General features: G+C 41.4%; 2 protein-coding genes across 3 annotated transcripts in view; both read right to left on the reverse strand.

Moving 5' to 3' along the window:
* Positions 1–101: 101 nt before the first annotated feature.
* LOC112568119 lies at positions 102–12335 on the reverse strand. Of its 2 annotated transcripts, XR_003099999.1 has the most exons (7): positions 12126–12335; positions 11312–11520; positions 9314–9434; positions 8028–8184; positions 6333–6534; positions 5154–5267; positions 102–3507 (listed from the first exon to the last, which is right to left on the reverse strand). XR_003099999.1 is itself a non-coding variant. In XM_025245223.1 (5 exons), exons 1-5 carry the CDS (start codon positions 12175–12177, stop codon positions 6471–6473), a joined length of 603 nt encoding a protein of 200 aa, XP_025101008.1. In that variant the 5' UTR covers positions 12178–12335; the 3' UTR covers positions 6332–6470. The 2 variants fall into 2 exon arrangements, 1 of the variants encoding a protein (XP_025101008.1); XM_025245223.1 differs by lacking the exons at positions 102–3507; positions 5154–5267 and having other exon boundaries at positions 6332–6534.
* Positions 12336–13715: 1380 nt separating this feature from the next.
* The window catches only part of LOC112567506 (fibrocystin-L-like), a 60756-nt gene continuing 50739 nt past the window's right edge, over positions 13716–23732 (reverse strand). Inside the window, 13 exon segments of the mRNA XM_025244199.1 lie at positions 13716–15315; positions 15585–15705; positions 15945–16132; positions 16861–17239; positions 18917–19143; positions 19334–19463; positions 19629–19646; positions 19780–20032; positions 20571–20781; positions 21147–21395; positions 21808–21868; positions 22104–22275; positions 23451–23616. Of these exon segments, the coding sequence (XP_025099984.1) occupies positions 15158–15315; positions 15585–15705; positions 15945–16132; positions 16861–17239; positions 18917–19143; positions 19334–19463; positions 19629–19646; positions 19780–20032; positions 20571–20781; positions 21147–21395; positions 21808–21868; positions 22104–22275; positions 23451–23616 (2333 nt within the window). The 3' untranslated portion in view covers positions 13716–15157.

The following is a 23732-nucleotide window of genomic DNA, read 5'->3' on the forward strand; positions in this document are numbered from 1 at the left end:
ACAAGATTTATATCGATTTCTGTGTAAACTAAAGTGATTATAATTATTGTTACATCAGTAGATAACTATGGATGTCAAGAGCACAACAGTAGCAAAAGTCATTTTTCTCACACAACCTATATTTATTTCAGCTGCAATAACAAGTAAAAACAAAAGCATATTTACATGAGATCAGATAAAAAATCATAATATAAAAGCTACATTTTTCTTAAACCACATACACAGCAAAGTGGCAAGATGGTCATAGAGTTCATTTACAAAATAAGAATCGCCTTTTAGTTGATGACTAGCGCACAATTAGCTATCCCTCAAAGAGAGAGAGAATGATACTGAAAAATAACTGATGGATTTGGCCTTTCAAAAAATGATGCAAAAAAAACTGGATTTGAAAATGAGTAAAAAAGTGGAATTTTTCAGATTTGAGTTTAAGAAAATGACCACAAAATGGTATTATAATCAGATATAGAAAATAAATTTGTATTGTTGATAATGTAAATTCAATCAATCACAAAAATGTTTAAAAATGATATGGGATCATGATACTAGGGTGCACACTGATATACACAAAAGGGGTGAAAAACTAGGTATAAATACATTTATTATCAATTGCATAATTTTGAGCAAATAAATTGACAGGACTTTTGGGGAAAAAACTGTACAAACCTTTTCTTTTTCATATGTGAAATTACCAATTTCTGAAGAGTGCATAATGTTTGCCAAGAAAAAAGGCATTTGATTTTATGTTTTTGTTAAATCGAAAAATATCAATTGATCAAAGAAACATTCTTACTTCCTCTATAGATGCAGCCTATGATGGCTATTTCCAGTTGAATGAAAAGATAGCTAAATAGAAGCAGCAAGAATGTGCTACCCTTCATTATCAGGTGAGATGAGATTGTAAGACTTCAGTAAGTTGTAGTTTGATATGAAAATAATATTTGAAGAAAGACAACAAAGATTATTTGTCCTGGATACTCTAAAGAGCGATATGGTGCAGTTACAATGAGTTGTATGCTTAGAACTAAAGTGTGGCTATATTTCAGTACGGTTTTTTTTTTTTTTCACTGGATATAAAATGAAATAAATCACCAATGTAAGATCAGTCATTTTTGATTGTTAAGTACAGTTTTAATAATAAATTTACCAATATCTTCTTTTTTTTTTTTTGAAGTCATAAAATACAATATCATTTGAGGACAGATAGTTTCTTAAACATGAAATCATGAGTTATGGTAGGACCAGTTGCTTTGTCAATGTCATAATGCCAGCCTTGTAAACCTATTAGTTATATGACTAACAGAATCACTTAGCTGACATCATGGCTATTAGAAGACATACTATGCTAAAAAGAAATTTAACTTTTAAATTGATCTAGTTTTAAGATTTTTTTTTCCTTTTCTGGTTTTAACACCAGCAGCGACAGCAAATATTTCACTTAAACTGTGCACTTTTAAATTTATTATTAATCACAGCAATGGCTACATCACAGTCAGCCAGTTTGATTAAGCCACTGCCATATTTCACCAAGATTTAACTGTTGTGAACCCATAATCTGTCACTGTGATGGTCTTAATAACAAGTGCCTCGCCATTTCAATATGAGGTTTCAAAGGATTACGACAACAAAAAAGCCAGACTAAACCCGCAAGCTTACACATCTATCACAAAAAAAATGGAAGAAGACAGCAGAATACATCAAGTTTACCTCAGAGAAACACAGCTAAATATAAATGTTTTGATAGAAAATTGATTACTGATTCTAAATGTGTATATGGCGATATGCACATGCTAGAGTTGTATAATGGAACACATCAAGGTATCAGATTCTGCAGAAAGGACAGGACATGACAAACTAGGCAGTGCAACTCAGGATCCTCTGGGAAATATTCCACAAAAAAGGCGCCAGCGCCAGTCTTAAAAATGCCAAAAATGTGTGCACACAACACACATGCTACCTCAAGAGAATAAAAAAGGGGGGGGGGGACTAGTATGATAAATATGCTTTAAAAGTGCCATTTAACACAGCATCCTAAAAAAATAATGAAATATTGTTGATTGTACCACAATACACTGTAGGCACAGACATCAAAACATTTGCAGATTTGTATACAGGTCTCCAGCTGCTATGGTGTGACAAATGGACTAAACTATCACGACTAATTTCCATAGACAGGTCTTTCTCAGAAGATTCCAATGTTTGCCAATTTGTCTAATTTACAATCATCTTAAAATTTTTCATCAAGGTTCCTTGTCCCATTAAGCTCCACATCTTTCTCAACATGGTCATACAGTTTCTTGATTTTTGTCAATGGAATATATCCTGTCTTCTCTGATTTTTTTGTTTTAATGCTTACAGCTAAGCATTGGCAGGGGATGATTGTACATATTCTGCTTGCACAAACCAGACATTTATTACCTCGAACCCTAAACTGGAAAACCTCCAGGAGATGTAGTTGTGCAGTGACACTGTCTCCCCTAAAGCAACATGAGGAACTCAAGGGGAAACTCATTGATTCTGAACTTATAAAGTGGTTTCCAGACCCTCAAAACACTTTTTTTAATTATTTACCCTAGGACACCTTTGCCATTGTTTTATAACTATGGCCTCAGGAGTTAAACAACATCTCCAGGGTCTGGACACCGCTTTATAACTTCACAAACAAGACGGTTGTCTTCTAGTTCCCTATGTAGCCCTAGGCCAGGGACTTATCCTTGTTTCATAACTATGGTCCAAAGTAAGCAACACATATTCTTTTTCTTTTTTTCATTTGGCACATTTCGGAAATTCTGTGCAAAAATTTGCTGACCTGACTTAAAAATGCCAGCATACAATTGTGATATTATTTCCTTATTACTGTGACATCATTAGCAGGTTCCAAATAACTTGTGACGCGTTTGATATCGGCAAGACAGTGTCAGTAAATGTAAGCCATGATCATTTGTTCACCTTCACTGTGTAACCATCAATATCTCCAGGTCATTGTCAAGGTGTCCAAAATGTCACTTTGTCACTTTCAAGATGTAAAAATTGTGATTACTACATTAAAACTGTTTTATACAATAGATTGCATAAGGCAAGTCAAAATGAATGTTTGAAATTTAAAATACAATTACAAATGCATGCAAACAGTGTGCTGTACTTGCAAAGGAAAGAGCAGAAAATACGCATGATGCATACAAATTTCGTTAAAATTGAAGGAGCAAAGGGATCTGGCTTTGATTTTCAACTTCAAAATTCCTCCCAATTCATTTGGCATTGGTTGATTCCTTCTATGGGCAGCAAGATGCAGATGACTAGTATAAGAAACCCAAGGCATCAAACATATCCTCACAAGACAACACTAGTTGGTCCAAGAACTAGATAGCCAGCACAAATTACATATGCTTTAGTCGCTGTTAGATGTCAAACATATAAATGGTATCTCCACTTAAATGTCCTGCTTACTCAGAGGATCTGAAGCACCCTCAGGAAGTTCCTCCTCTGATTTTCTGGGTTTGTAATATTTTCCTGAAACACAGCACCACAAATGTAGAACCTCATTCATGTGAGGGCAGTGAGAGAATATGTCAAGTGTTATTAGCTTGTTGCACATGTATGCATGCACTAAGTAACACTGCAGCAAGATGCTTTGGAGAATGTTGAGCAGGGGGTGGGAACAAACATCTGATTCTGACTTCTGAAAGGCATGCATCAGTGATGAAATCCCATTTGTGACATTCGAGTAAATGTGAAAAGCACAACATATCTTATCCTTAAAGTGCATTAGTAATGCTGCCATAGTTATATTGTCATCATGTTACATTTTATAAATTAGTATAAAAATATAGGGGTGTTTTATGCTGAGCCAGCAACTAAGGCTATACCACAGCAAGGCAGCCAGCCCTGAATAAAACAATAGGACGCCACATGCAGAGAAAGAACAGCGTGTCCGAGGCGAGAGCTGAACCCAGGACAGGCAACCCTCACTGCATTGGTGACAGGACAGTTGTGCCACCGGACCACCCGTGTTAAAATATAAAACAACTGACAAAAACTCTGTCTTTATCACAAAACTGTGACTTATAGTTGGTAAGAGTACCCTCATGGCTGACAAAGTTGATTTTTCAAATACCCCCACCACCCTCCAAAAACAAAAAAGTGACTAAAACACCAAGGAGAGTTATCTAACATCAGCAAGTCATATTCCAAGTGCAGTGTCACTTTGTCAATAAATCTTTATTCTTATTTTCACCTATGTAAATAACTTTTTTATTGCTCTAGTGACTCCATTAGTTGTGCAGTATGTTATCTTTTAATACATTTGTCAGCTACAACAAAATGCTATGAATGTTCAACAACAGAAGTGTGCAAATTTTGGCACAGAGTGATTCAACCAACACGGGTGGAAGTGATAGGCAATGTTTGTATATGGGCCTTTGCACTTTCAGAGATTTTTATTCATGAGCAAGTTTCTGAATGCAAATTACACAATGTTTGGGCAGCTAGAATCCGAAACCCCCTTTCATTCATCCCTTTCTTGCAGCTTCTCTGATTTGTGGTTTTTTTTTCAAACTGCTGTCAATGTTTTGAGCTTTGATTAAACCATCATTTACATACTCTACTGTTTCAGGGTTTTACTGCAGAAGTCAAAAGTTCAAAATGTCTTTGCATTGTGGTTGTACATGACTGAACCCAGGGCCGTGCTTAGGGGCAGGCGGACGAGGCATCTGCCTAGGGCCCCGCGCTTCAAGGGGCCCCGCGCTTTTGATTGATATGGTAACTAGGCCTATGGAACTTGTAATGTGTATGCAGCGTGCTGTCAATGATAAAAGACGAGATATCCCTGAGGAAAAAAGTGACTTTAGATCCCAACTAAAACCGTGTGATCGTGGCGTGAGGGCCCCGCACATGCCCTTTGCCTCGGGCCCCGGGGGGGCTAAGAACGGGCCTGACTGAACCAGTCTCTGACGCAAACTTCTTTCATGCATGATGCGCATTCAGTTACAGGATTAGTTTTATTTATTTACACTCAAGTGAAATTCACATATAAACATAAAATCTCCCACATATGACATTTTAACAAGATACTGGAAGCATTTAAAAAAGGTGACCATTTAGTTTAGTAATATTATTCAAATACAGTGTAGGTTAAACAGTAGCCATGCCCTACTCACCTCCCTTAGATTTCACAACAATGAAAGCAGCAACGATGATGACAATCAGTAAAATGGCCACAACACTTATGGCAATGCCTGCAACCTCACCGCCACTAAGACCTGGTGCTGCCGCTGAAATCACCAGTGCTGCTCTTCAACAACACACTATGGTAGACTAGAATTTATGTTACAAACACCAGCATTCTTATCTCTTTTGGCATCACCCCATACCCCCTCTCAATGCATGAAGTTTCATCAATTTTTAAAAGTTGTAAATGAATAATTAAAAGTTTTGTAAAAAATACTTCGTGAAAATTTACTCTAAATTTTAGCATAATTCTAACTAGCACCTTTTTGCTCTGCAGACCAATATAAAGAAAGCCAAGTAGAAACAATGTGGTCCTTTACTCTTTCATTATTAGTTGTGCTACTCTAATGTGTAAAAAATTCACTTGATTAAAAATATCATTATAGCCAAACAATATATCATAAAAAATTATAATTATAAATCAAAATATGTCAAAATCAGCCCTTACTACCTGAATCCTTTTTGACACACCACTTTTTCGCAAAAAGAATTTAGGTGCATCCAATGGACAAAATAAAAAATTCCTTATCAATTTCTTTATCTTCATCTTTATCTTCCTTCACCATTTATATGCCCAAAGCTAACGGTTTGCAGAGTTGCATATCATAATGAATCTCATGTTTTGGGGGATTTGGACTGATTTCAAAGTATAGCAAGATGCAGACAAAGTGCATGTTGGAATAGGAATGTTTATGCCACATAGTGAATGTGCTAACTCAATACAAATGAAATCGACACAACTGAGGTGTAGCTGAGAAGATGTTCATGTGCAAAACTGTAAAGGAAGAGTTGAGCAGTTTCGCACAATAATTAACCATTCATCATATATTTTGCAGAATTCTAGATTCAGAATAAGATAATAAAACAAACAGAATAATCATACAGGAAAAAACTATCACTGTTTTAGCTGTCTAACAGCAGGTCGGTCAGGAAGTTGATTCCAGTCTGATAATAAGAAAAAAAATTCTGCAGAACAAGCCTGTGTGGTCAGTTCTGTTTATTACCGAGTACTATTCTTATACAATTTTAAGAACAGCAACCTATTTAGCAGTTAAACACACTGACACTTGTCTAAAATGGATACAAAATTTATTCTACAAAAATCTCACCTTGTACTGTTTCAAGCTCTGGGACAACAATATTTATGCTTGCACGTTTCCTCAAGGGGGAGTCCCTCTGCAGGCACTGGAATGCTGGTGATGAGTTGTTGATTTCACAGAAGTACAAACCTCCCTCATGCATCGCCGTCAAATTGAGTTTAAAATAATTGTCCTCATAGTATGAACTTTCTTCCTGTCTTTGATCAGGATGCTAAAAGTGGACAGTGGTGATCAAATAGCAGACATACAGTACATATAGCTTCATGTAATAGATGCTATCTATAGCCCATCATTACTCTGATGTCTATGGATTTCTGTTTATTAAATATAAACTGCACTAACTTCAGAGGTTAAGCATGCATCAAGACCTATCGCAGAAAGCAGATTAATTAGTTACAAATATCCAGAAAGCTTCCGGAGGTAAATCTTGAGTGTCAAATATTTTGGTCATATCCTGATATTCTTGTGCTGATATTCTGGTATAAAGACTTCTTGGATCATGAAAAAGTTAAACCAGGCTGATTGGACAATTGTGTTTCTTTAGTGCACCTTTAAATTTATATTTGACTTTATACTGGAGAGCAAACTGTACTGTGCATATATGAAAGAGGGGTAGGGAGAGTGTATGGTGGGGGGGATCTGGTGTTTTAGGCTGAGTCAGCAACTAAGGCTATATCATGGCAAAGCAGTCAGTCCTGTAAATAGATGCAACAAGCAGAGAAAGAACAGTGTGCCTGAGATGAGAACTGAACCCAGGACAACCAGCCCTCGCTGCATTGGTGACATGAGCTAACCATTCCCTAGACCACTAGACCACTGGACCACCCACAGATATGGAGGAAGAAAGAGTTTTTCTTATTTTCTAATGCCAATGACCAACCTTATTAATTCCAGTCGGAAGCGTGCTAAGTTACAAAAATATAGACGAACATGTGCTAGTTACAAGATAATGATAAGGACAAAATAAGTTGTGCATCACAAGAAACTTAAAAACCAACAGTCTTACACAGATTATTCTTAAGACTACATCAACTCACACATGCACACACACTCACACAAAATATGATTTCAAGTGCCTGTTACTTCTGCATACAGACATAGGATAGTTTCCCTGAGCTCAGTAAAACAATCTCTCCTGCTAGCACGTTCTGGTATGGACAAAATTCAGACACCTTACTGACAATTTGCTGATCACAAAGAAAAGCCAAATCCCTCTGCCTGATACCAATTACCTTAGAACATATATTGACAATGCTGTTCAAACTATTCTTATGGACAGACAAGAGGGTAAAATCAGCACATGAAGCATATTAGAAGGGAAAAGATAAACGACAGTCAATAAATGACTGATTAAAAATGGCTCAAGATCCTTTTGCTGATTGAAAACTTGTTCAGCTTGGGAAGAAGGAATACTATTTGCTAGCCACATTTAAAATATGGCAATCAAAACCTGAGCCTAGGTGCCTGACAATGTCAACAATCTCAGCAGGTTTATCATGTATTACACTGGAAACAAGAGCACCAAATAAACTCTATTTTGATACTAGTATTATTATATTTTTTCTTTTCATAGTGTTTTTTTAGTGATATCAAGACTAAGCGACTCAACAACTCTGTATCTCTATATCCTCGCAAAACCATTCAATCCACCACTATCCTGATAGTATTTTCTCCTTTTAGCCTAGCCCAAAACTGACAACCCACCTTCCAGATAACAGATATGGCTGGCTTCCCCAGGTAAGCAAAGGGTCCACACCACAGCTGTCTGTAAGCACTGCTTGTGCATCAGTGCTTGAAGTCATTTCCTTCAGGGTGCTCAGATTAATGTGGAACTCTTGTGCTTTCAGCAGTTGGGGTGGCTCTAGATGAAAAAAAAAAAAGAAAGAAAAATATAAAAATCTACACAAATTATTTCAACAGACTGTTTTCTGACTTTTAAAAATAGGATAAAAAAGATGAAAATGTTCAAACAGAGTAGGATGAAAAGCAGGCTACACAGTGTAAATAATACCAACATTAATATTACGAAGGAACACTAAAAAAAGACAGTAAAACCACAGCATGCTTACTGTCTTATAAAAGAAAAACAAACAACAATCTCATCTGATTGATGATATAGCAAAATAAATTTATATCAAGATCAAAGAATAGTTTTTAGACTATACATTATATATTTGTAATAATATTTCATTGTTCTCTTATAATACATCAGAGCCAGAGTGAATAGATCAAATCTGAAACTTCTTGAATGATAAAAGGAAAACAAAAATACATTCAAGATTTTACTTTTTAACAGACACCAGAATTCGAACAAACATAGTCGTGTTATTTTAGCGTTTTAAAGCACTGATTTGTGTCACCTGTAGGACTAATTTTCTATCTCTTTCAACAAAATATTGGATAGCAATAAAGTGGAAAAATGCATGGCAAATTAAATTAAGGGTTCTGTGGTTCTTCCCTTATTCTAGACACATTTTGCAGCCCAGTCAGGTTACATGCATACCTGCTGCCGAGCTGCCAACCACATCGATATGTTACTTGAATATGAACTAACAGTGTTAATGCAATAATAACTTAAAATAAATCCAAGGATGATACATATGAAAAGGGAGCTATCATTCTATAGGTTCAGCTAAGCCATTTCCAAATGTAATTAAGTCCTTAAAAAAGCAAAACTGATGATGGCTATAAAAGAAATTTGCAGGTTAAGATTATAATGAAGAAAACTGGAAATAGAGTATTCTAAGAATCCTGATGTTTAAGCAATAAACAACAGCATTATACATAGCTATTGGATTTATTTTACTTCCTTTGGATTTATAACAGAAGGCTTTGTCATTGATTTCTGCAAAAGTTTCAAGTTTAATTATAATTATAATTGATCCTTATATTATTTTCAGTTTGAAATTTTAATGAAAATAAGTACACTTCCCGCTTACCTAAGTAAATTCTTAAGTGCCAAGGTCACCTTTTCAATGTATTACTTTTACCTGAGAGACTTAAGTTGACACTTCTTGTCATCAATGGCAAATCTTTCAGTTTGACATTTACAATATATGTTGCAGAATCTTCCATGAAGAGGTTAGATAGCTTGATTCCAGCCAAACCAACCTGTAACATAATACATTGGCATTACCAGCCACACATGTGTAAATGTCAATCTTAGTGGTAACCTAATACCTTGTGGTTCAAAGCTCTGAAGAAAATACAGTAAATTTTGGTCCACTGAGCACACCTGTATATAAGCCCCACCCAGAACTCTACTTTTTCACAAATAAGCAGCAAATATACACAATCTGAAAGCTGCATCATAGGCATTTCGTCTTGTTTTCTGCATGATGAGGGTGTGTGCTTTAAAAAATGTAAACAGTTAACACCGTAACAAAGTGAACAGTTAACACTTAAGCACGGAGCTCATCGAAAAATTAATCAGAAGATGAAAAATCCAGGTTTAAAGCAGCAGTAAAAAGTCACAGCTTAAAGTCTGAAATTCAGTACTGTTATAACTCATGGACTTCATGAAATTAATCAATGACAAATTACTACATTTATTGCAGACCAGTTATTAAACTATGTACCAATGCTTTAGGACTCCAAGTGTAGGAAACAAAACACTGGCATTAACTCCTAAAGGCATGAAGACTAATGGATGCCAACATTGTCAAACCTTCTTTATTGTTTCGTCAAAATGTTTGCTCCTACATTTAACAACAACACTAATAATTGGTGGCTGGTGGTGTAGTAATTAAATGCCTGGTGCAACTGTTAATCGGGTGTCATGGGTTTGTTTCTAGATGTGACCTCTGTGGACAGAGCTGACCTTTGGTGGTTTGCTCCAAGCACTCCAGTTTCTTCCAGTGTGTGTGTGTGATGCATGAATCTTTGCACGTGTCATGCGTGCATGTAGGTTTTGGTATGCAGCTGTGCTCACATGCCTAGCAGGCCACTGTGTGATTTTTTCTATTTCCATTTAGTATAGCAATACATAATAAGGATATTGTAAAATTGTGCTATGTAATTATAAATGTCCTATTAATAGTAATAATAGACCTACACATGGTTTGATATCACACTGGTGCAGCAGAACAGGAAAAAAAAACAAAAATAAAGAAAAGCATATACTCTGTTTTTATTTTTTTTTTTTAAACTGTAGAGAAAACTCAAAAACAAAGAAAGAAGAAAGCATTCAAGACATGGGTAAACAAAGGAGAAGCATCATTAATCACACAAGTTATTCATAGTGAAAAAGTATCAGTACACAGTGGACAGGGAAAGAGAAAGTATTGCTGTTAGTAGCATAAACAGGAATAATCATTGCACTAAACTGTTAACAGAAACTGAATGGGTGAACTGTCCACAAGAGGAAAGTACTTACAACTTTGGGAAACGACAAAACTACAAATGTATAACTGAAGGCGTGACATGATGCTGACACGGAAAGTGGGGGCTATGTGGATGGGGAGGATGGAGAGGTTGTAACATTGAGATATGTGAAGAATTGTTAGGATTCCACTGAACAGAGGGGAGCAGAGCTGAGAAGAATAAACAGAGAATCGTGAGGCTTGGAGTTGTGTGTGGTTTATGGACTACATTTGAATAATGAACCAGGTGATAGGGACAGTACGTTTAGAGCTATAAGCTAATTAATCATAGGCCTAGACCGTTTTTTGGTGCAGATAAAGTTGTATCATGCTTTTTGTCCAGTGCAGCTGTAGTTGTACAAGCCTCTTGTCCAGTCAGTGCAAAACGTAATATCCAGCAGGTCAGACTCACGGTCTTGTGTGCCGAGCTTAAGTGCTTGTTCCCAACTCATACATGCATGAGGACTTTGCACATAAAAGCTAAATATAGTCAATGATTGAAAGCTATACAAATTTTTTTAAGATGTTTGTAATCCCTTTAAAGTGGGTTGTTTGGTGGCACACATTTCATTTGTTCCTAGGAAAAGAAACACTAGAATTATACATGTAAGATGTTCAAGAAGTTACCTGCTCAAGATTGGATTTTTTGGTGCTGAATTTCCCATCATAATAATCAGCAATATTGGTCCTTGCCTCTCCTTTTATTTGGGTCCAGGAAATTGCTATTACTCCTTCCTCAGGTTCAATCTCCCAAGAAAATGTAACATTTTGTGTTGCACATTTATGAATAACTAATCCATCCTTGGGATCATCCTTCCACTTTTGGCTTCCTGCTTCTGGAAGTAACATCAGTCTTGTAGTTATTTCATCTTTTGTGACAATCCAACAAGGATATATCATATACATATATTGCATAATGCTACTGTGGCTAATTATATGAAATAAAATATGGAAAAATAGGAGCTAAGCATCTAACAAGCATATGTATTTCAAGATGCAAAACCAAGAGTCATTGCTTTATGACATGCATAATCTATGCATTTGCATGTGTGTTCGAATACCTAGTGTGAGAATAACAGTGATAAACAGTTAAACACTCTTATCACTTCTTGTATCACTATTCACACTAGCGCATGTCGATTAATGACGAAAATATATTTATGGAATGCACGTGACAATGATAATGCCATTAAGTACTCACAGAAATATGTTATGCATCTGCGCTTTGGTGTTGGTATGATGTGTTTCTCGACCTAATAAATGCCACCTGTTACTAGTGTGTGGACACAGCTACAAGTGAATGGAGAGCGTTGTGTGAACGTCGGTGGACAGAAACTGAATGACCAACAACTCCAACAAAGCAGCGCCCAGTGCACAATACTGCTCTTAAAAATGTCGCTAACTAAGCTAGTCAAAATAACAAATTGTGTAAACAACTTGCCCTGTGCAGCCGTCAGGAGAACAAGTACACACATCCTCCAGGGCGATGCCATGGTGCCACACGGAGGATCGTCACGAGTTACCGTTCGTGTTGTGGAGCCGAGTTATTTCCCTGTAACAGGTGTCCGCGCCCAGTGAACGACGCTAATTATAATAATTATTCTTTGTACGCCTACTGCTGGGCTCACTGAGCTGGACCCTCCGCTGAGTCACGTACTACACTGTGCGATTCACTTCCCTGTTTATAATCATCCTATGACATGCACGCTTTTTCAAACTTTCGATTCGCTCATTTTAAATGTGAATCACCTTTTCCTGATTTACTCTGTCGCCTCGCGTGCGGAAGATCCTGAAGATGATAGGTAAAGAATACTGAGTGTAAACCGATAAAAGTCTCTCCTTTTTGTCGAGGACAAAGGGTTACACAAGACGGAAATTAATGAGCGTGCGTCAGTATTTATAGCAGGCTCCCTTGACTGGGCCCTAGCTGTTGATGGGGTGGAGGGGAGCACATGGGTAGACGAGGCAGTCGACGAGGGAGGTGCATGGGAGGAGTAACAGTGATTGTTACGTTTGCTCTATGTCACGGACCAGTCCGTGCCTCCATGTTTTTCCTGATTATTTTAACTCTTTCGCGACTAATGGTCTGCAAGTGTAGATAAAAATGTTTATGAGAACGAATGAGAACATCAGAGGAGAAAGGACTAACACGTCGGTTAACCCTATGAACTGAAACTTTCAGTTACTGTAGCTCTATGAACTGAAACTTTCAGTTACTGTAGCCCTATGAACTGAAGCTATAACTTACTGTAACCCTATGCATGAGTTAACTTTTAAGCATCAGATGTGAGGTGAGGTAGCAATTATAGGGCTACAGGTTGTTTTTGCGGTGTGAGGTCATGATAGTACCCAAGGCTAGTTTGTGTTAAGTACAAGGCTATAGTTGTGTCAGTGAGTGAGTGTAGAGCTACAGCTTGTTTTCAGTGAGATAAGTGAACACGGGGTTTTAGGGGATGTCCAGCAAATCTTCCCCGACTCATCCAGCATCTCAGCACAAACTGAATTTGCGCTGCTCCTGATCAAAGTGGATTGTTTTCTGGTCTCCCAGCCAGCAGGTGTCGTCACTGAATAGGAGGGTTGTTGGCGAGGGTGAGGTGAGTACACGAGGAGTGGTGACAAGGCAGGGGAACGAATGGAGAAGTCTACTCTACTTCATGTCAAAGATTTCACAGGCAGCGGGAGACATCAGACCTCGCCATGCTCCCAGTGCTTTGTGCTTCCTCCGTCAAGTGTTAAACGGCAGGTAACATGCATGGTGCGGTCGTAATGACAGGTGTAAATTAACTTTTTAAAAAAGTAAACCAATTTAATTTATGAGGTTCATTATACAATGGGTAAACATTAAACCCGGGATGATCACAGTGATCATATTGAAACTAGCGGGTCTAGAGGATGCTAAAGCTATCTCCAACTTTATTTTAAATTCAGACATGGGTGTGTTTGTGTGTGGGGGGGTACGTGCTCGAGTGCCCATGCGCGCTTCCCTGCGTGAGTACGTGTCGATGTTTTCATCCACTATCACAAACACGTCTTGATTTTTTCCAAAGCTTTATTTTATAATGCAAAAGTCGAATATGAAAAAGAACGAGAAAATAAAAGAACAAAAGGCATTTAATCGAAGTTCGTAGATGTAGAAAACAAAGGATATCACAGTATTCAAGTCCCAGAAACACTACACAGCATATTATCACAGTAAATACACCCACAACAGAAGACGGTGCATAACAAATCAGCATCAACAACTTTCTGAGGCGGTTTGTGTAGACTGTCTTACATCACCATTATTAGTTTTCAAGAAACAATGTAGTGTTGAGCTGCGATGGCGTGAAGAGAAGGTGTTGTAGTTGTAGTTGTCTTGCTGTGTATGTGCACTTTTCGTTTTCGTGTCAGAAACGCGCTTTCTTGGTGTACAGGTGTACAGTTGTACAGGTGGTTGTAGAGTTTTAATAGCTTTTGTGGTTCTTTTTGATGATTTCAGGATATGTGAGTAAGTGCGCGTCATCATGAGAAAATGTTTGCAAGTTATTAGTCATGTATATATATACATGAAGAATAGGACGCAAATACAATCCAAACACCAATGTGCAGGAGGTTACATGCTTAGGACGGATATTATACCAGAAAAAATATGTCGGCCATAACATGAATACAGGGAGACTTTTTAAAGTGTACGTTAGTTAAAAACATTTCCATAAAGATGCATTTGATGTGTATCACTGGAACTTACATACTCATCGCAAAAAAGGTGCAGCGTTTGTAAAAAGCTGAGTTTTTGCTGTTTCCGTTACTAACGATTCCACCAGTCAGCTTCCGATTGTGAATCACGTGATTCTTATGTGCACGCACTTGTCAGACAGCAGTCCAGAGACGACTCGCTTCTTCCTTCTGTTTTTACAATTCTATACTTCAGTAGTCTTCATCTTGTCCGACAGCTTCTAGCTGACAAAATTAATTGATAATCCTTAATAAATACTGCTATTAACTGAGTGTCTATTGCTTGTCTCCAAGAAAGTGTTTAATAAGCATTAAAAATATGTAATCTATTATATATTATCTCTACTTGCTGTTATCTGAGAAAATACAGTGGACATTGTACAAACGTGATGAGATTAGCATATTCACAGCGTACTTATGGGAGAACACTGTCGCCACCATCAAGTGACCCGTCAAGTGTTGTGTAGTTGAAAGTTATGACAGTTATAGCACTGCTAATGACAAGGTTAGAACAGTAATAACACGCGATAAGGACACAAAGCAAGGGTCGTGAGGTCTAAGAAATGTCTTGGACGCTGCCAGAGGTCACCGGAGTCCACGACAGCCCGGGGCATCAGTACCCGGCAGTTGGCGAGGGCGACAGCAGCTTCTCCGTGGAGCTGGGGCGCAGTCGAGGTCCGGCGAACACGGCGCGCTGGGTGGACAGGGTCTCGGCTGGGACGGGGGTCACAGTGCGCACGCCTGGGGTCAGCTCTGGGGTCAAGCTCTGAGGATGGCGGCGGGGGCTGGTTCTTGATGTCCGTTGTCAGCGGTGGGATGGGGGTCGCCAGCATGGCGCGAGTCTTGAAGCTCAGGAATGTGTCCTCGCTGCTCAGAGAGACTGACCCCTGTCCTGCCCAGACTCGTGTGCTCTGTGTCTGCATCATCATCCATCATCATCATCATCATTCACCATCATCAAGCAATCAATCCTAAATCATTATCATCCTCTATTATTACCGCTATACGGTCGAGTGCCTCCTGTCATTGTTCGAAGCTGTATTTCTAGAGGAGGAATAAAATAAAGTTATGAAAGGGTGAAAGTTGTTCCTGACATTATGAATGAGGACATCTTGCTGACATTTGTCAAAGACGCATGAGGTAGAGATGCTACATTGAAACAGAATCGACTGTTGATGTCACTCACCATATGTTTTCGTCTGAGGGTAGACCTTGAACTTCCACAGTAGCATCAGGACTACCGTCAACACCAGAGCAACGCAGGCGATCACAATGGCAGCAATGATTCCCGGATGCAGCTTCTCGGACTAGACAGAAAAAAATGCGAGTTTTCGTCTACATTGTGAGGAATAGTGAGGAATAGTCATATCACATAGCTTGTATCTCTCTATGACTTTTTAAGTCTCTGTTGTCAAACTTTTATTGTGACCATGAGACCGGTTCGTCAAGACATTTTTTCTTTGCCGGTGACATACATCTGTCTGTCTGTCTGTCTGCCTGTCTGTCGATCTCTATTGTCTACGAAAGTGTCTACAAGATAACGTACCGTCGCCTGAGAGCCGCACGTAACGCCGTAGTAGGAGGCTCCATTCACGGACATGTAGGGTGAGAAGGTCAAGGTAGTGCCACCGTAGGTCAAGGTCGTACCGTTAGCAATGTTGTGACACACGCTGCTCAGAGCGGATGTGACGCCAGACGTCGTGCCCTCAAGCACTAGGCTCACTATCAAGCTGCCTGGAAGGTGAGACGATACATGTGACACACAAATAGTGTGACCAGGTGGGCGAAATTGTGAGGGAAGACGTCACGTGACATGTAGATAAGCGCAACACATTGAATGTAAGCAACACATTGCATTACAGAGTTTTAGATGAGGGGACATTGTTAATATCATAAACAATCCACACAGCTTTCGATGAGTAAAATGAGCAAAACATGGCATTACAGAGCTTTAGACGAGGGCGAAGTTGTGAACAAAATAAAACAAAGCATTTCAGAGTTTTCCACATTATCTACTGGCAAAGCTTAGCCTGACATAAAATGTTGAAGGGAATTACTGTCTGCCAGGTCGACAAACCAGTTCTGAAGAGAAGAGAAAACATTTCTTATTCTGAGCCACTGCAGGCAAAACGCCGAGGTTTGTAATACAAAAGGTCACGTGACGACAATACATAAGCAGGGGAAGTACATCTGCCGTAACGTCTCATAAGGAGGTGTTTAGGGAAATAATAATTTCGGCAATTATAGTCCGCTAAATTAATAAGATCACAAGCAGCTGAATCTACAGTACATGACGAGACAGCAGTGCCCTACGTAGTCACGTGACTTGAATCATTTGCTGTCTTATCGTATCGCAGCTACAGAAGGCGTGGCAACTAATTTCCCTGACATCATTCATATCCTGTCGTGTATAGTCTCTCTCACACACACACACACAGACACACTCTCCGACACACACTCACCGCTCCTGTACGTGTGCCTGGTGACCACCACGCCCGCCATGCTGTTGACGTAGTTCCGGACAACAGCCGCTTGGTATGGCGCCTTGGTGACGTCATAGTTGATGTCAAACTTCAGCTCCATCTCGCTAGAGCTCTCTCGGGGAAGGTCGCGCTGGGCAGGGGTCAAGAGGTTGGGGAAGAGCTCAAAGGTGATAATGTACTCCGTCGGACTCGAGATCACTGTCAGTCGCAGAGGACAAACTCCGTTTTGACTCAGCTGTATGGCCGTGAACTCTGCCCTTCCTGTGGCAGGATCAAAGGTGACGGAGGTCATGCCCCGGAGAGGTCCCGGACAAACATCTGGAGCAGCGAGCTCCAGGACGGCTTGCCATGTGTGTCCCTGTTGACATCACCGAGTAGTCACAGCCACAAGACAGAGTTATTGCCCCTCCACATAGCATCCTTGTATAGCCCGTGTCTGTGATGTAGCCATGATGTATGTATGATGTATCTATGATGTATATGTATCTATGATGTGCACAATGCTAGCGATAACATTTTAGCCTTATGACCAGACCAAACAAAGGAACTAACTCCTGGCCAGTCAAGGACTGCGACTGATGTGTTTCCCAGAATGCATTAAGGCTTCGAGCTTTGACATCTCTTGATCATCACAAGAGACTAATCAACGAGACCCGCTGTTCTCTAATCACTGAGGACCTTTTACTTAGCAGACTTACCCGCCATGCTATGTCCTGCACAATGTTACCTCCCCTGTCAGCCAGATGGACAGTGACGTTCAATGGGAGATCAACCACAGCAGGAGTAGGAGTTATCTCCCCTATTGCCAACTATGTCTCGTGGTGCCACCTGGTGACAGAATAAGGTGTTGACTATACTCTATACACTATACACTATAAAACGTTTATGATCATGGAAACTATCCCGACAAACACCACCTTAGGACAAAGGTGGCGCCTCCTACAATTATTGTCAGGAAGTGGAGCGGGGACAGGACTGTAGTCGTTGTACGGCTGTGTGGGATGCCACTGCATATTGTTCCGTTTATTGTTTGTGACCTCACAACAAAGACAACATTCTCTGTTGTAAAGCATGCAATAAATACATGTATGTATGTAGTGTATTGTAACTTCTGACATTTTCTTCATGGTTTTTCTCCAGTCAGACCAGTCTTTCCTAATGAGTTTTTTTTCTAAAATAGCGTACCGTATCGGTTCCTGTACAATGGAGTAGCTATGGGATGACAAATCTGAGCCATGAGTATAAAGGACGTGTTAGTGCTGACAAAATTAGTGACAAGTCAACTACGTACAACTGTATGACACCTAGTGCTCACTATAGCTCACTACTGACTGAGGTACTGATACACAGGCTGACACACTCATTGACTGACACTGACACACTGACTGACACACCCTCACTGACTCGCTGCCTTACTTTATCCTCCGCGATGACAGCGAGTAGTTGGCGGCCTCAGGCGGGTAGGTGATATTGAAGTCGATGATGTAATCATTTCCGGGCAAGGTGATGGCCAGGTCCCTGAAGATGGCGGTGCCGTTAACAAAGGTCAAGTTGCTTGTACCCATCAGGGACCCATGACCTGCGCCCTCTGACCTCAAGTAGCCTGAACTTGCCAGGGTCTGTTGACACTTCCTAAGTTAGTAACCAGATGACCCTGAGAACAGAAATGTAGTTTGTGTCACACGGTGAGTCGCAACAGGCGATGACGAGTTCGTTCAGAGCATGTCTCAAGACCGTTCTCAACAGGACTAAGCACCGGAACGTCAGACTTCTGAAATGCCCCAAAGCCTCACTGTTAGGTAGCAAGGTTTTCCCCCGATAGCTAGAGACTAATTAGACACTGATTAGAGAGGGAAAGATAACAAGGTTCTCCTCTGTTTTCTACAGAGTTTGTCAGGGTCTGATGATTGCTATGACGTAATCAAGGTACAGACGTACTTTCTAGACAGCAACCCTGTCACTGCTGTGGTTTGTCTTTGGACTGCAGTGCTTTTAGCTAGAGGACTAAGGTGACGTCACTTCCTGACGTGCTTACCTCATCGTCGAAGACGCTGAGCACCGGCTGTACGCTAAACGCTCGACCTTCTACCGCGCCGGCCGGATGTGACGTCAGAGTCAGGTTGCCCACGCGCTGCACGGTGATGGGGCCGGCGTCAGAACCGGCTGAGGGATCCACAAGGGTGACGTAGGAGACTGGCGCCTGTACCACGTCACTCAAGCCGTTGAGTTGTATCACCTTCAGCAGGCGTTCAGCCGTGTCCTCTGACAAGACAGAAGGTTTTATTTTAGCGCTTGTGTGTTCGTCACTGCGTCCAGTCTTTCTGAGCTTAGTTTCACCTACTATTGTTTCAACCTGTAGTATGGGTGTGGCCTGACGATAAGCTAATCTACTGGGAGCTGCTCATCAAAGCTGTGCGTACTGTCAGTCGAGGCTCTGGTTCGTCCTACTCACCCAGATCGACGTGTGACCCATCATTCTGCGGGCCGTCCCCGATCTCCACCACAAGTATCAGCGTGCCCGTCGATCGCCGTCTGCGCCCTGATGACGTCGAATCGTCACGAACGATGTTGGCGACCCTCACCTGCAAGCCGTTAGCACAGTGTGTGGATGCCAGGTGCTAACACGACCCGTCTGACCACAGTGTGAGCTCCATGAGCTGGTCGTCACACTGGGCCTTGCGACACTCACAGTCAACATCACTCCTTATCTACATCCTGACATATCTCTAATTTCACTCACCACCTACGCTCGCCTGCTCAATATGCTGAAAAAGCACAATGGCAATCATGATTGCAATGTCAAAAGTGTTATTAATTACGATGACAGTAACTACAAGTCGTAAGACAGTATTTACAGCGACCAAGATTTGGATGAAGTCGACTGCGTACTGACCTTACTGAAAGGAATGTTGAAGAAGAGGGCGATGTTCTGGATGATTTGCTCGCCAAAGAACTCCTGCTCGCTAACGGCAGGGCGGGAAAGGTCATGCTGAGCACGATGACATCAACCAGTTGGATCTTGATGGGGTCAGGGCCGCACATCATCCAGAACAGCTTCTTCTCGCTCATGGACAGGTAATTGTCTCCCATCGTCTTGTTCTCAAATCGAGGAATAAACTCTCCCGGGGTGTTTTCTGGCCGCAGGAAGAACCTGCAGACATTGTCCCAGGATGTGATAACAAACTCAGTGGCGCCATGACATAAACTGTGTCCTCCATCGTCCACTCAGTGTCCCAACATACGGTGTAAGCAGCATTAGCACGTGCACTTAAGACAGGTGGCTGTGTAGCTCGCAGTCTACAAGTGCAACTGTCATTCTAAGATCATGGAGGACTTTAAGGGTCACATAAGGTCTTCACGACTATTTAGCAAAGGTCCGAAATACAGACTGGAAGGTCGACTTCTACTGCTGTGAGCAAAGAAAAGAAGCTCTTCGAAGCAACACAAGAGTCGAAATGGAATGACAGAGTGAAAGAAGGCAAAAGATGTGCTATAAGAGATGGGAGGATACAAGGTCACACGATGGAGAGACGGAAAGATGAAGTTCACAGAGATTGTTGTTGTTTCAAGCAGGTCTGGTGTCTCCCGCTGGACACTAGTTACATAATGGTGTACGTCACACTGTTTACTCCCCTGTACCAGGTTGAACGCCCTCCACTCATACACAGGATCTGCTGTCAAAGACACACCTGCCATTGGTCGTGTAGCCGTTGACAGGAGGGCGGTAGGTGTCGTTGACGTACACGTCCAGACGGTTGGGCTGGAACTTCCACAGGCTGAGCAGCACGCAGTCATCGCGCTCCGCGTTCAACAGGAGAAGCGCATGGTGTTGGGCATCGTGCTCGTCAGGTACACGTCCGTACGCTTTCCTGCCACGTGACCGGAAGTAGAACTTATTGACTGGTCTAAATAACGTTGGAAATGATTTACGAGACAAACCAAAATACTCTCTGAGTAGTCAGGTCACTTTCAGTATGGATGATCAATTCTGTTTGTGTTTGACTATAATATGTAAGAGTGAGAGAGAAGAGAGAATTTATGAGACTGAGATTTCTACTTGTGGTGACGTCAGCTGCTCTTTGACCTTCGAAAAGTCAGCCTTCGTCAGTCGGATGTAAACGGAAAGGCAGAGCGTACTCGCGTCTGTATAACGTCGGTGTCAAAACGTCTGACGTGTCTTGTGACAGAAGGCAACAAACTACACAGTGACGGACCATCTTGTGTCAGCAGGTGAGGTTGGACAGGTGTGACGACAAGAGACTCACCTAGCGGCAGCAGCGCCATGAAGGTAGACAACCTCTTCCTGCAGGTATAGCCAGAGCACCAGCCGTGGTCCTGAGGACCGTTAATGAGGTCCACGTAGCCACCAGACAGCAGCGCCACTGGTGACAGTCGCCGTGTCTCCGTGTCCTCGTCAAGACTCTCCATGATCGCCATGACGTAGCGAGTCTTGCTGCCGCACAGGTAGGCGTTCCACGTCACCATCCAGGTGCAGTTCTTTGTGCCGTATATTCCTGACAGCAAAGTCCACTCGGATTAGCGAGTTGATGTCGTACACCAGTGGTTGTGCCACACAAAAGACATTTGTGATGTCAAGAACAAGGGGGCTGTTGTCATGGCGGATACAAGCATTGCAAACACCCGGACACTGAGCCCTTGCGGTATCAACTCCCACCCACTCGCATGTACTAAACTCTTTATTATTTGTGACAACAGACACCAGCTGTACGTCACCCACTCGCTTCTACTAGAATCTTCCCCATCAACACCCACCAGTTCTATGCTGTCCTCTCACTTGTGCCAGTGTCACCACCTCAGCCAGAGTCACCATGGTCTTTGTGACTGCAGCTGGCGTCCCTATACTCTGTGAACTCCCTCCTTCCTCATCACTAACATCTCCTATTCAATTATATTCCCTCCACTCACCTTTGAATGGGGCGATGTCCTTCACATCCAGCTTCGTGCCATCTGTGTCTGTCAGCATGGCCTGTGGTCACGTGATTACAAGAAAATGTTTGTCAGTATGGCATGGCGTCACTTTGTGATTTATCGATGTGACAAATAAACTATGTTAGTAGGAATTTTACTTCCATACACACACGCACACACCGAAATCGACAGACACACGCACACATAAATAGTTTTACAGGTAGTAACGGGCGCGTGAACACACACGAATAGTGCTTAGCCCTCACTGTTCCCTACCTCACTCGTACCCTCACCTTAGGAATCCGGAAGTCTCCCACGCCGTGACCAGTGTCGTTGTTCCACTGGAAGGCGGAGTTGGGGAGGACATAGCCTGCTGCCCCCAGCAGAGACCCATCCTCGTCAACTATCATGGACTTCTTCAGACCGTCACAGTCCATGTCCACGCAATCAGATGGGTTCACCTTGCTGCCAGAAATAAACACCTCCCTCTCATGGTCAAGCTGTCTCCTCTAGCTCGTCTACTGTAGGATCTTGGTTAGTGTCACACATTAGTCTAGTGTAGGATCTCGGTTAGTGTCGTACATTCGTCTACTGTTAGTGTCACACATTAGTCTAGTGTAGATCCTGATAGTGACATGTGTTCTAGCCACACACGTATGTGCTGCTCCAGCCTAAGATCTTGCTCTAGCCAATCTCTTAACACTGTTCGCAACATACTTCTCTACCCACACTCCTTACAATACTCTAGCAAGACTCACACTGATGGTCATAGACTGGATTATGCGTAAAACAACCCAAGACAAAAACACAGGTATCAAATGGACCTACAACAAACAGCTAGAGGATCTGGACTTTGCAGATGACATCAGTCTTCTGTCTCCTCGGCAACAGCAGGCACAAACCAAACTGACCAAGCTAGCAGAGGAAGCAGACAAGACTTGCTTAAAGGTTAACAGAAAGAAGACCGAAGTGATGAGAATCAACAATAATCAGGAACTCCCAATCTCAGGAACTCCCAATCCAACTTCAAAGAGAGAACATCCTGGAAGCAAACAGTTTTACGTATCTGTGTAGCATTGTCAACAACTACGGTGGAGCGGACGATGACATTAAAATCCGCATCAACAAGGCCAGGCATGCTTTCAACAGGTTCTGAAACCCGGAGAGTGACAAACACCATCAACAACAAGCTCCAGACCTTTACCAACTAATGCCTCCGCCATATTCTGGGAATAAAATAGTCTGAAAAGATCTCCAACAGCTGCCTGTGGAAAAAAACCAACTAAAATGCCACTAGCCAAGACATCAAAAAGCGCTATTGGGGTTGGATATCACACACCCTGCACAAACATTACTTCAGCTACACTTGTGTTAGCTACACCCAGATGCTACTCCAATGTTTGCAATGAGGCTGTACTTTCTCACACACACACACACTACAAACTCCAGTCTAGGCCCCTGATATGCCCTATGTTGGGCCCGTGCTACCTACCTTAGGTTTATGTGACAAAGTGATGTGATGTGTGTTTTTGCTTCGTTTTAATCGAGACGATCTTTACAATGTTGCTGAGTGTTGAGGCCATTGATAAGGAACCGGACAGAAATACGGTTTGGCACGTGAGACAGTCGGTGTTACATACCCAAGGTTCGGCTCGTGCATGAAGACCTTGCTGTCGTCCTCAACGTCCTCCAAGCGGAGAGACTGCACGTGGATTGGATGCTGTCCGTCGTCATTTCCGGGGTTAGTAGAGATGGCAAAGTCACGTGACCCAGCACTATCGGTCTTGTACAATGCGAACGTCACATCTATCAATAAAATGCTATAATATGTGAATTGAAAGTATTGCAGACAAAAAGAGACAACAAGTGTTACCGGTCTTTAAAAACTACGTTAAAAATCACAATAAAGAGAGTGCTCCAGT

This window comes from Pomacea canaliculata, linkage group LG7 (assembly GCF_003073045.1).
Source record: "Pomacea canaliculata isolate SZHN2017 linkage group LG7, ASM307304v1, whole genome shotgun sequence".
Lineage (NCBI taxonomy): Eukaryota > Metazoa > Mollusca > Gastropoda > Architaenioglossa > Ampullariidae > Pomacea > Pomacea canaliculata.

Coding starts and splice junctions, on each gene's coding strand:
- LOC112568119 (XM_025245223.1), bottom strand. CDS start 12,177: ATGGCATCGCCCTGGAGGATGTGTGTACTTGTTCTCCTGACGGCTGCA. Junction 9,435..11,311: donor AAAAATCCAATCTTGAGCAG/GTAACTTCTTGA, acceptor ATTATGTTACAG/GTTGGTTTGGCTGGAATCAA. Junction 8,185..9,313: donor TGTCAACTTAAGTCTCTCAG/GTAAAAGTAATA, acceptor TTTTTCATCTAG/AGCCACCCCAACTGCTGAAA.